Source organism: Cherax quadricarinatus, chromosome 37 (genome assembly GCF_038502225.1).
Source record: "Cherax quadricarinatus isolate ZL_2023a chromosome 37, ASM3850222v1, whole genome shotgun sequence".
NCBI classification, from domain to species: Eukaryota; Metazoa; Arthropoda; class Malacostraca; order Decapoda; family Parastacidae; genus Cherax; species Cherax quadricarinatus.
Genome location: NC_091328.1, coordinates 6,360,504 through 6,372,581, shown reverse-complemented (window position 1 = coordinate 6,372,581; position 12,078 = coordinate 6,360,504). Strand labels below are relative to the sequence as shown.

At 42.5% G+C, this 12,078-nt stretch overlaps 1 protein-coding gene across 1 annotated transcript; it reads right to left on the bottom strand.

Annotated features, from left to right (window-relative positions):
• Nucleotides 1-9,782: 9,782 nt before the first annotated feature.
• Nucleotides 9,783-10,514, bottom strand: LOC138853692 (C-C chemokine receptor type 5-like; the record flags this gene model as incomplete). The annotated part of the gene is given in 1 exon segment (XM_070091837.1): nt 9,783-10,514. A coding segment is annotated over 1 exon segment (480 nt), but the record flags the coding sequence as incomplete, so codon positions are not given.
• Nucleotides 10,515-12,078: the final 1,564 nt, after the last annotated feature.

Sequence of the window (12,078 nt, the reverse complement as noted above, 5' to 3'; positions counted from 1 at the left end):
GAGTATCATAGGATTCATTATTTTAAGATTGAGATTAATATTTCTGTTTATGGTCAAATGGGTGAGTGAGTGTAAGTGTGAACCACCAGGTGGTATTCGTGTAGTTAGTTGATGGGGTGTATCAGGGAGATAAGATGTTTTCTAATGGTAGTTTTGAAGGTGATGAATGTGTCTGCTTTTCTAGAGTTCTCAGGTAGGGTGTTCCAGATTTTAGGGCCTTTGACATACATTGAATTTTTATAAAGGTTTAGTCAGACACGGGGAATGTCGTAGAGATGTTTGTGTCTGGTGGTATGCCTGTGGGTTCTGTCACAACTATCAAGAAAGCATTTTAGGTCAAGGTTGATATTGGAGTTTAAGGTCATGTAGATGTAGATTGCACAGTAGTAAGTGTGGAAGTACTGAACAGGGAGTAAGTTTAGATCTATGAAGAGTGGGGGGGGGGTGTTGCCAGGGATGGGATTTAGTGATTATTCTTACTGCAGCTTTTTGTTGGGTTATTATTGGCTTTAGGTGTGTTGCTGCAGTTGATCCCCAAGCACAAATAGCATAGGTGAGGTATGGATAAATAAGCGAGTGGTATAGTGTGAGAAGGGCATTTTGCGGCACGTAGTATCGTATCTTGGAGAGGATCCCAACCGTTTTGGATACTTTTTTGGTTATGTGTTGGATATGGGTGCTGAAATTCAGGTTGTTGTCAAGGTATAGGCCTAGGAATTTGCCCTCATTATGTCTGGTAATTAGAGTGTTGTCGATCTTAATGTTAATTTGTGCATCTCCTGCTCTGCTACCAAACATAATATAGTAGGTTTTGTCAGTGTTAAGTGTAAGTTTATTGGCTGTCATCCAAGTCGATATTTTGATCAGCTCCTCGTTAACAATGGTGTTGAGGGTGGCAAGATTAGGGTGAGAGATGACATAAGTCGTGTCGTCAGCAAAGAGAATGGGTTTCAGGTGTTGGGATACGTTTGGAAGATCATTGATGTATATGAGGAAGAGCAGGGGACCGAGGACACTTCCTTGCGGAACTCCAGTATCAAGTGGCCGTGTTGTTGATGCTGTGTCTTTAATGGTGACATACTGATACCTATTAGTAAGGTAAGATTTGAAATAAGCAAGCGCATGGCCTCTTATACCGTAATGGTCAAGTTTGTGGAGTAGGATGCCATGGTCTACTGTGTCAAAAGCTTTTCTTAGGTCAATAAAAATTCCTAATGGATATTCCTTATTTTCCAATGCTGTGTAAAGCAGATCTAGCATTTTTATGATTGCATCATTAGTGCTTTTATTTTTCCTGAATCCAAATAAGGGGGATTACCAACAGACCCCTGGCAGTCTTCAAGCTGGCACTGGACAAGCACCTAAAGTCAGTTCCTGATCAGCCGGGCTGTGGCTCGTACGTTGGTTTGCGTGCAGCCAGCAGCAACAGCCTGGTTGATCAGGCGCTGATCCACCAGGAGGCCTGGTCACAGACCGGGCCGCGGGGGCGTTGACCCCCGAAACTCTCTCCAGGTAAACTCCAGGCAGGGGTTGAATATGTTTTGTGCTGTTATAAATGAATATAGTCTCCTGTGCACGAGTTTCTCAAAGATTTTGGATAGCAATGGTAAGTTTGATATTGGCCTATAGTTGTTTAAGTCTGTAGGGTCACCACCTTTATGTATTGGTGTAACCCTTGCCATCTTGAGTAGTTTCGGGAAGGTGCTAGTTTCTAGTGACTTGTTAAAAAGTAATGAAATAGCATGCGAAAGGATATGGGCCGCTCGCTTGTACAGTAATGGTGGGACATTAGATTCCCTGAGTTGCTTTTAAGTGACTTTATAATCTCGGTGACTTCTGAGGGCTCAGTTGGTGCAAGATAGAAGGAATTTGGGAAATTCCCATCTAGGTAGTCCCCGGCATGGGCATTGGTATGTGGGATTTTATTGGCGAGATTAGATCCTATGGTTGAGAAGAAGTCGTTTATCTTGTTAGCTGTGTCAGTGGGATGTAGTGGTGTTTCATTAGGTTTAGTTAGGACAATATTCTTGTTTTTTTTAGTTTGTGGGTCCCTAGAATCTGAGAGAGTGTTTTCCAGGTCTTTTTTATATCTCCTCTAGTGTCTGTGAATCTACTGGAGTAGTATAGTTGTTTGGCTTTCTTTATTACTTTGGTGAGAACTGATGAATAGTGTTTAAGAATATTTTTGTGTATTAAGCCCTGTCTATATTGCTTTTCATATTGGTGTTTCTTGTCAATGGATTTCAGAATGGTGCTGGTTAGCCATGGGCAACCAAGCCGTTTGTTTGTGATCTGTTTCATTTTTATAGGACAATGTTTGTTGTATAGTCTAAGTAATTTGTTAAGAAAAATGTCTGTCCAATCATCAATACCATTGGCCTTGGAGAATTCTGTAGGCCAGTCAACAATCTCTAGGTCAGCTGTGAACTTCCTTATTGAGGCCTCGTCATGGAGTCTAAATGAGACTTTGTTGTATTCAAGTGGTGGTTTACTAATGTTTGTCAGGAGGAAGGTAGGGTAGTGGTCTGTAGTGCTATCTGTGATTATCCCTGATTTAAGGGGGGCTAGTATATTGGTCCATATGTGGTCTATTATGGTTGCACTTGTCTCAATGAGCCTGGTTGGTTTAGTTATTGTTGGTATGAGAAGTGTGTTGTTCATATTGTTGATGAAATCAGTTACAGGCTGATCATCTAGTAAGCCAAGGTTGATGTTGAAGTCTCCAGCTAAGAGAAGGTGGTGCTTATTCATTTGTCTGTTTGTTATTAGTGACTTTAATTTCTCACTGAAATTTGGGATGTTTGTGTGAGGTATCCGGTAAATGGCACCGATTCTTATAGGTGTCTTAAGGTTTTTTACAGTAAAATTAGCAAAAATGTATTCCCCATATTCATCACTTGAAAGATATATTATTGAATCTCAACATGGTTTTACAAAGGGGTGTTCTTGCTCTACTAATTTACTAACTTGTTTTTTATTAAGGTATTTGAGGAAGTAATGCCTTTGATAGTGCCACACAGGAGACTGATTAAATTAGCAGTATGTGGCATAGGAGGGGAAAATATCTTGGTCGAGTCATGGCTGACAGATAAATAGGCAAGAGTGTGCATAAATGGGGAGAAATCAGAATGGGGGCCCGTTACAAGTGGTGTGCCACAGGGGCCAGTATTGGGATCCTTATCGTTCGCAATCTTCACAAATGACTTAGATGCGGGAATAAATAGCGACATATATTTGCCACTCTAAAATAAACCGCCAGCCAATTTCTGATAACGCTAGAAAGTTACAGGTAGGAAAATAGTTATGGTGCTTGTAAGGTAAATTGTGTAGATTAGTGAAACTAAATGGGGAAAAAAATATTTAGGAGTTGGGTTGGTCTTTACGAGACAAACCATACCACGGGCGGGGTTAGAACCCGCGATCAGTCTCAAAACTCCAGACCGTCGCATTAGCCACTGGGCTAACGCGGGTTCTAACCCCGCCCATGGTATGGTTTGCAGTCGTGTCATTACGATTTCGCGAGTCATGTTTACGAGACAATCTTGCATGAGTATTTGCAGTCAAGCTAACAGGATTATTGGTTACATATCATTAAGTATAAATAATAGAAGTCTTCAGATAATGCCTCAACATTATATATCTATGGTAAAGCCTCATTACATTCTTGTCTCAATATTACAGAATGGAAATAAATGTGCTGGAAAGTATGCAGAAAGGATGACGAAGTTGATTCCATGTATCAGAAACTTTTCCTACTAAGATTGATGAAGTTACTGACTTCGCACTCTGGAAAGACATAGAATTAGTGGGGGATATGACTGAAATGTAAAATTGGAAAATGGGAAAATAGAGGATATAAATAACTTATTGAAAGTATCTAACAAAGATAGGAATAAGAACCCGAAATGCTGTGCATCGTATGAGACTTCAGATTATTACTTTATGTACAGTAATTTTGAAATAAAGAACTGAATTGAATTCAGTAAAATTTGTAAATGAATGGAGCAAACTCTCAGGTAGTCATTGAGGGCGAGAACTTTGGTGAGCTTTAAAAGACCAACACGTCATGCACTCCCTTTCCACGCTCAGTTTCAGAATGCACAATGGACTAAATTCTTTACGACCGACTTCCTCTACTGCCTATCTTTCCGACCTTAGTATTGGCAAGGCGCTCCTATGCAATGTTGGTAGAGATATTTCCTTTCATGCTCTCAAGAGCGGTACATGCATCATAACGTCCAGAATGCTACCCAAGCTCATGATCTTTCTCTTTCACATATTGATACTATTCCTGTCACTATCGAAAAACATCATTCCCTCAATTCTTGTAGTGGTACTGTCATTCTGCCCCCATACCATAGTCCAACAGAATTTCCAGACATGTGGCGATGACATTCTTGAACAGCTGGAACTCCAAGATCTCGGAATCCTCAAAGTGGACACTTATGTCCTTACTGCCTGTGGGTGGAGACGATACCCTTACAATGTGGCTTGATTAACTTTCAACAGCCGTGACCTCCCATCCTCTGTTTATGTAGCAGGACATTGTTTACAAGTTCGAAAGGTGATCCCTAGACCACAAAAGTGTAGAAATTGCTGGCGATTTGGTAACCCAGCAAAATATTGCAGATCTATAGCCGAATGCCCAGTCTGTGGTGCCGACGACCATTCTAATACATCTTGTAGTTGACCTCCCTCTTGCCTTAATTGTCATGAGGCTCACCCTTCTTACTCTCGCCGTTGCAAGGTCTACTTAAATGAGCGAGAAATCTGTTGCCTCAAAGAGGTGGAAGGTCTCCCTTATGCTATGGCAGTTTCTCATCTACACCTCCAAGGGAGACTACCCCGTATTTCTTATTCTCGTGTTTCTAAACGTCCCCCCACTTTTGGAGTCCCATCTTTTGCAGCCTCCTCTGTGGCTACCCCTCCCATAGTTACTCCTGTATCTAATTCTTTTGCTGCCCTGGGCTCAGAAGTTCCTACTTCAACACCTCAGCCTGTTCTCACTTCTTTGTGTTCTCCCTCACAAACCCCGGTATCGACAAGACCTCATACGACACCTCCCAATCGCCCCTCTACTTCTCAGAAGTTCAAAAAAATCCCCAATGCTCAAATCTCCTTTAACCCCTCCTTCCCTTCTTCCACCTCCACATTTTACTTTTCCAGTCTCTGTAACTGGTTCTTTCCCTCTCACTGGCCCTCGTACATGTGTGGAGGTTCACCCTCCTTGTACTTGGCCTTCCTTCCCTGTCCCCTCCCAAGTTTCTTCCTCTTCTGCCACCTCCCAGGTTTTCTACCTCTTCTGCCCCCTCCCACACTTCACCAGTTCCCTCCATCCTTTTGTATTTCCCTGCTTTGGTACAGTCCATTACTGTTCCAATCTTTACTCACCCTCCTCCTTCCATCTCCAATATTGTCTCCCATACACCTTTGAATTCTGAAACACTTGAAGCTATCTCAGAATATATTGCAGGGACTAAACCATCAATGGACACTGATCCACCCCCTTTTTCTTCTCGTTCCTCTCCTCCATCTGCACAACTCATTTCTTCACAGCACTCCGTTCTTTCGCTACTTGAACGTTTTCCACTGCCGCCACATGTGGACTTTTCTAACCCCTCTAGTCCATAGGTACCCTTAACTGCGGATTTCTAGTATGTTTATCGTTACCAATCATGGCCTATTTACAGTGGAATATCCGCAGCCTCGGGTAATCGAGGTGAGCTTCAGATGTTGCTCTCCCGGTTTTTCCCTGTTGGTGTTTGCTTATAAGAACCAAAATTACACTCCGCTGTTATCTATCCCATCTCAGGTTATAATTTATTGTATTCTTCAGATCCTTTTTCTGATGGAACTTTTAATGAAAGTGCCCTTCTACGCACTGATATTCCGTACCATCAGCTGTTTGTTCATACTTCGCTGCATTACTCTGCAGCCCGTATCCACTAGCAAAAGTGGTATACAATCTGTTTTTTGTATCACTCTCCTTCTCGGGCATTATCTATCCCAGATGTTGCCTTTCTTGTTTCGTCCTTACCGCCTCCACTACTGTTACTTGGCAATTTTAATGCCCATCATATCCTCTGGGGGGGTCTCACTGCGATTCCCATGGCATTCAGTTAGGATTTTCTCGCCTCTCACCCCCTCCATGTTTTAAATACAGGTACTCCCACCCATCTTGATCCTCATACTCATACTCTCTCTTGCATCACTCTCTCGGTCTGCTCTTCCTCCAATGTGCTAGACTTCACCTGGTCTGTTCTCCCGGACATACATGACAGTGATCATTTTCCAATCATTCTTACTTCTCCTTCATATTCACCGCCTTTCCGTAGCCCTCGCTGGCAATTTGATCAAGCAAATCAGGACCTTTACTCGCAACTAACTGCTTCGTCCTCCATTGATGAGCGCTTTTACACCTCTTCTCAACCTCAGTTTTAACCTCAGCTTCTCATTCTATAGCCCAAACCTCGGGCAGGCATTCTCAGAAGTGCGTGCCTTGGTGGTCTCCTGCTTGTGCTCGTGCAGTACATTTGAAACGTGCTGCATGGGGCAGGTACCGGTACAATAGAACCACAGAGAGACTTCTTGATTTTAAGCAGAAGCATGTGGTTGCTTGCCGTGTCATCTGTGGTGCTAAACACACTTGCTGGCGAGATTGTTTCCACCATCACCTCTGCTTCCTCTGAGTGCAGTCTGGAAAAAAGTACAGAAACTGAGTGGTAAATACTCCCCTGACCCGGCTCCTGTTCTGCGGGTTGCCAGTGTTGATATAGCAAACCCTCTTGACGTTGCCATTGAAACTGGTAATCATCTGGTCTGTATTTCTCAGGGGCTCCATGTATGCCCCTAGTTTCTTTCCTCAAAGTCTGCCAGAGAATCTGCCAGAATCTTATAATGTGCCTTTTACACTTCAGGAACTGGAGGCGACACCCTCAGCTTGCCGATCATCGGAAGCTGGGCCTGACGACATTCATATTCGTATGTTAAAGCATTTACATCAGTCAGCCCTTTCAGTCCTCTTACACCTCTTCAATCTCATTTCGTCACAAGGAGTTCTTCCCCAGCTGTGGAAATCTGCCATTGTTCTCCCTTTCCACAAACCGGGTGCTACAGGACATGATGCCTCACACTATCGTCCCATTGCTCTTACCAGTGCAGTTTGCAAAGTGATGGAACGTCTGGTAAATCGACGTTTAATGTGGTATTTAAAAACAACAGTCTCTCCACTAGTCAATATGGCTTTTGTAAGGGCTGTTCTACCGTAGATCCCTTACTACACTTGGATATGTATATATGTAATGCCTTTGCAAATAACCACTCAGTTATTGCCATATTTTTTGACCTGGAGAAGGCATATGACACAACTTGGAGGTATAATATTTTGGTTCGAGCCCACTCCTTAGGCCTCAGAGGTAATCTACCATCCTTCCTTAACTTCTTGACAGACATTTCCTTGTTTGGGTTAATAATATGCTCTCCCCGGACTTTGTCCAAGCTGAAGGTGTCTCTCAGGGATGTGTTCTGAGCACAACACTTTTTCTCCTTGCTATAAATGATTTGGCCTCTCTTCCATACAATATTTGGTCATATCACTATGTTGATGACTTCACTCTTGCTTGTGCAGGCGCTGACTGTTACCTCATTACAATTTCTCTCCAGCATGTGGTCAGCCGTGTTTCCAATTGGGCCACCATGCATGGGTTTAAATTTTCCAGTACTAAAACTCTCCAAATTACTTTCACTAGATGCTCTATCATCTCCAATCATCCTTTGTACCTCCATGGCTCACGTATCCCTGAACGTGACACGATCAGGTTTCTAGGCCTTCTCTTTGACCGTAGGTTATCCTGGAAACCTTGCATTACCTCTCTGAAGGCAACTTGTCATAGGCAGCTGAACCTTCTTAAAACTCTTGCTCATCTTTCATGAGGAGCTGATCGTCGAACACACTTTCGCCTACATTCAGCCCTCATTTTATCGAAACTCGATTATGGTGACCAGATCTATTCAGCGGCCTCTCCTGCTACTCTCTTTAGCCTTAACCCCATCCATCACCAGGGATTACGTTTATGCCTTGGTGCTTTTCGCTCTTTCCCTGTTGAGAGCCTCTATGCTGAAGCAAATATTCCATCCTTGTCCTATCGCCATGATGCCCATTGCCTTCGCTACTATGTTCGCCCTTATGATCTCCACAATCCTTCCATATATAGAATAGTCACCAATGTTAGTAGACATTATTTGTTTGTCGCCCCTGTTTGCTCTGTCCCTTTTCTCTTCGCCTACATTCGCTCTTGTCTTCCCTTCAGTTACCACCTTTCTATGTTCATGTAGCATCTCACTTTTCCCTACCCCCCTGGGAAGTTCCAGCTTTTCGAGTCTGTTCTTTCTCATTCCCTTGCGCAAAAGCCCAACTACCTACGGTAGCTTCCCACTCTCTTTTTCTTGACCACTTCTGCTCTCATTCTCATGCGATCACAGTGTACACAGATGGCTCTAAGTCTTCTGATGGTGTCGGATTCGCAGCAGTGTTTCCGGACAGTGTCATGCGAGAGCATTTACTGTCCTCGGCTAGCATTTTTACTGCTGAATTGTATGCCATTCTTGCAGCACTTATCCGTATTGCATCTATGCCTGTGTCATCATTTGTGGTTGTTTCAGACTTTGTGCTTTACAGGCTATACGAAAATTTGATACACCTCACCCCCTAGTTCTCTGTATCCAACTTTGGTTACCTCGTATCTCTACCAAGCATAAAGATATTGTGTTTTGTTGGGTCCCTGTCATGTTAACGTACAGGGCAATGAACAGGCAGACACTGCTGTGCAGTCAGCAGTACATGACCTTCCAGTTTCATATAGAGGTGTTCCATTCACGGACTATTTTGCTGTAATAGCTACCCACCTTCACATCTGTTGGCAACAACGTTGGTCTGATCTGCTCAGTAACAAACTTCATTCTATTAAACCGAGTATAGGTTACTGGCCGTCTTCTTGTCATCAGTGTCGAGGTTGGGAGACTACTCTTTCCCATCTTCGCATTGGCCACACTCGTCTTTCTCATGGGTATCTCACGGAGAGGCGCCCTGTTCCTCTCTGTGAGAATTGTCAGGTTCCAGTATCGGTTAGCCACATTCTGTTAGACTGCCCACTCTATCAACAAGCACGTAGAATTTACCTCCAATGTCGTCTCCGCTCTGCTGCTCTCTCTTTACCTTCCCTTCTTGCTGATGGACCCTCCTTTAATCCGGACTCTCTCATTGACTTTTTGACGACTGATTTACTCCACAAACTCTGATGATGATACCTTTTGCACTCCCCTCATCCCTTTCTACTTCAATCTCTTACTACCCTCTACCCCTGCACTATCCACTGCCCTGCTATTCTCCATAACCTACTAATCATCCCTCTCCCTATTGTCACCCGATACCCTCGCTTCCTTCCCTGCCCTGCAGCGCTGTATAGCCCTTGTGGTTTAGCGCTTCCTTTTGATTATAATAATCTCCAGGCTCTGTATAACCCCTACGCGGTTAGCGCTTTTCCCTGGATATAATTTATCGTTCTCGTGTGTTTCCTCGTGTATATGTGGGTTGTCATTCATCTAATTGATTAAGTCCCATGTCAGAAAAGGCATTTGTGTTTCCTGACAAATACCACGAGTAGTATGGCTTGTGTTGGGTTGACTGTCGTGCCACGATATACAAGTTTACAATGTTAGAACTGGTTAGCTGTTAATGTAAGTTTTAAAGAGACATAGATAGGATTAATACAATATAAACACGATTTATATCTGATACAGCTTTATTTATTCGTTTTGCTAAGAGACTTTCTTTACTTTCTAGTCGTCAAAACCATCTTTGGCAGTAAGAACAGGCACTCTTGCAAACTCAGTGACAAACGAAAAATAGCACTAATTAATGGAATTCTTACTACTTTCAAAACACAGCATAACAGCAATACTGAGATGAGTATTTCTTTTTCAGCTTATAAAAAGCAAATCACCATATGGAATCTTTGGTACAGCTGGTTGTTAGTTCACAGACGATGATGGTGATCTGTGACCGAGGACTTCTGCTCGGCGGTTTCTGTGACGGAGGACTTCTGGTCGGAGGACACCGTGATCCAGGGCTTCAGGTCGGAGGACACTGTGACTGAGGACTTCTGGTCGGTGGTTTCTGTGACTGAGGACGAATGGATGTTGGAGATGGGTGAGGTCCACGAGCAGCATTGTGTCATCCAGGTCACACCCGCACGTACCCGCTCAACAACACGATGGCGAAAACTTTGGTTAAAACCCACGAACACTATGGGATCCACAATAAAGTGAGTGGAAAATAATATGTGAAAAGTTGCATCTAAATTAAACGAGGGATCTTCCAGAAGATGAAAAACTGAGTGAGGGAAGCTGAGGAGCAGGTTAGTGATGCAGACAGCCAACATGGAGCGTGTAGCGTCAACCCTGTGCACGTTGGAAGTGTGTTGATTACTGGCCAGACGACATTGGTTGCGACGCATCTGCAACCCAGTAAGTCTTTAGGAACTGCAACAACCCCAGCGACAGTCAGGAACTGTAGCAACCCCGGTGAAAGTCATTAGAGACTGTAACAACCCAGTGACAGCCATTAGGAACTGTAACCTTAATGACAGCCATTAGGAACGTCAATAAACCCAAAGACAGCCATTAAGAACTGCAACAACCCCACTGACAGTCATTAGGAACTGCAACAACCCCAGTGACAGTCATTAGGAACTGCAACAACCCCAGTGACAGTCACTAGGAACAGTAACAACATACGAAGCAAGAAATTTTTATTCAGTTTTAGTAAATTAAAAAAGGGTTAAATCTCAATATGTAAATGTTAGGTTTCTTGTATCTCCTAAATTTAAAAGATTTAATGTTAAATCGCCAGCTTGAATATTTGCTAATTGAAAGAGCTTTTGGGTGTAGACTCTTGTATACTCATTTTTATAGTTTATTAAATTAATGAAATCGTTTGTAAGATTATTAATTTTTACATTAACATAAATTAAAAAATATATCTTTAAACTTATAAGAGAAAATTTTTAAAAGGATTTAATTTTAAATGACTCCTTGCTAAATGACAAATTTTACCTATTCGGTACATTATAATATATATATATATATATATATATATATATATATATATATATATATATATATATATATATATATATATATAACAAGTCGGCCGTCTCCCACCGAGGCAGGGTGACCCAAAAAGGAAAAAAATCCCCAAAAAGAAAATACTTTCATCATTCAATACTTTCACCACACTCACACATAATCACTGTTTTTACAGAGGTGCTCAGAATACAACAGTTTAGCATATACGTATAAAGATACACAACATATCCCTCCAAACTGCCAATATCCCAAACTCCTCCTTTAAAGTGCAGGCATTGTACTTCCCATTTCCAGGACTCAAGTCCGGCTATATAAAAATAATCGGTTTCCCTGAATCCCTTCACTAAATATTACCCTGCTCACACTCCAACAGCTCGTCATGTTCCAAATACCATTCGTCTCCATTCACTCCTAACACACACACACACACTTGCTGGAAGTCCAAGCCCCTCGCTTACTAAACCTCCTTTACCCCCTCCCTCCAACCTTTTCGAGGACGACCCCTACCATACTTTTATTAACTCCACACCTCTTAATTTCCACACTCCGAATTTTCTGCATAATATTTACACCGCACATTGCCCTTAGACAGGACATCTCCACTGCCTCCAACCGTCTCCTCGCTGCAGCATTTACCACCCAAGCTTCACACCCATATAAGAGTGTTGGTACTACTATACTTTCATACATTCCCTTCTTTGCCTCCATAGATAACATTTTTTTGTCTCCACATGTAGCTCAACGCCCCACTCGCCTTTTTTCCTTCATCAATTCTATGATTAACCTCATCCTTCATAAATCCATCCGCTGACACATCAATTCCCAAATATCTGAAAACATTCACTTCTTCCATACTCCTCCCCAATTTGATATCCAATTTTTCTTTATCTAAATCATTTGATACCCTCATCACGTTACACTTTTCTATGTTCA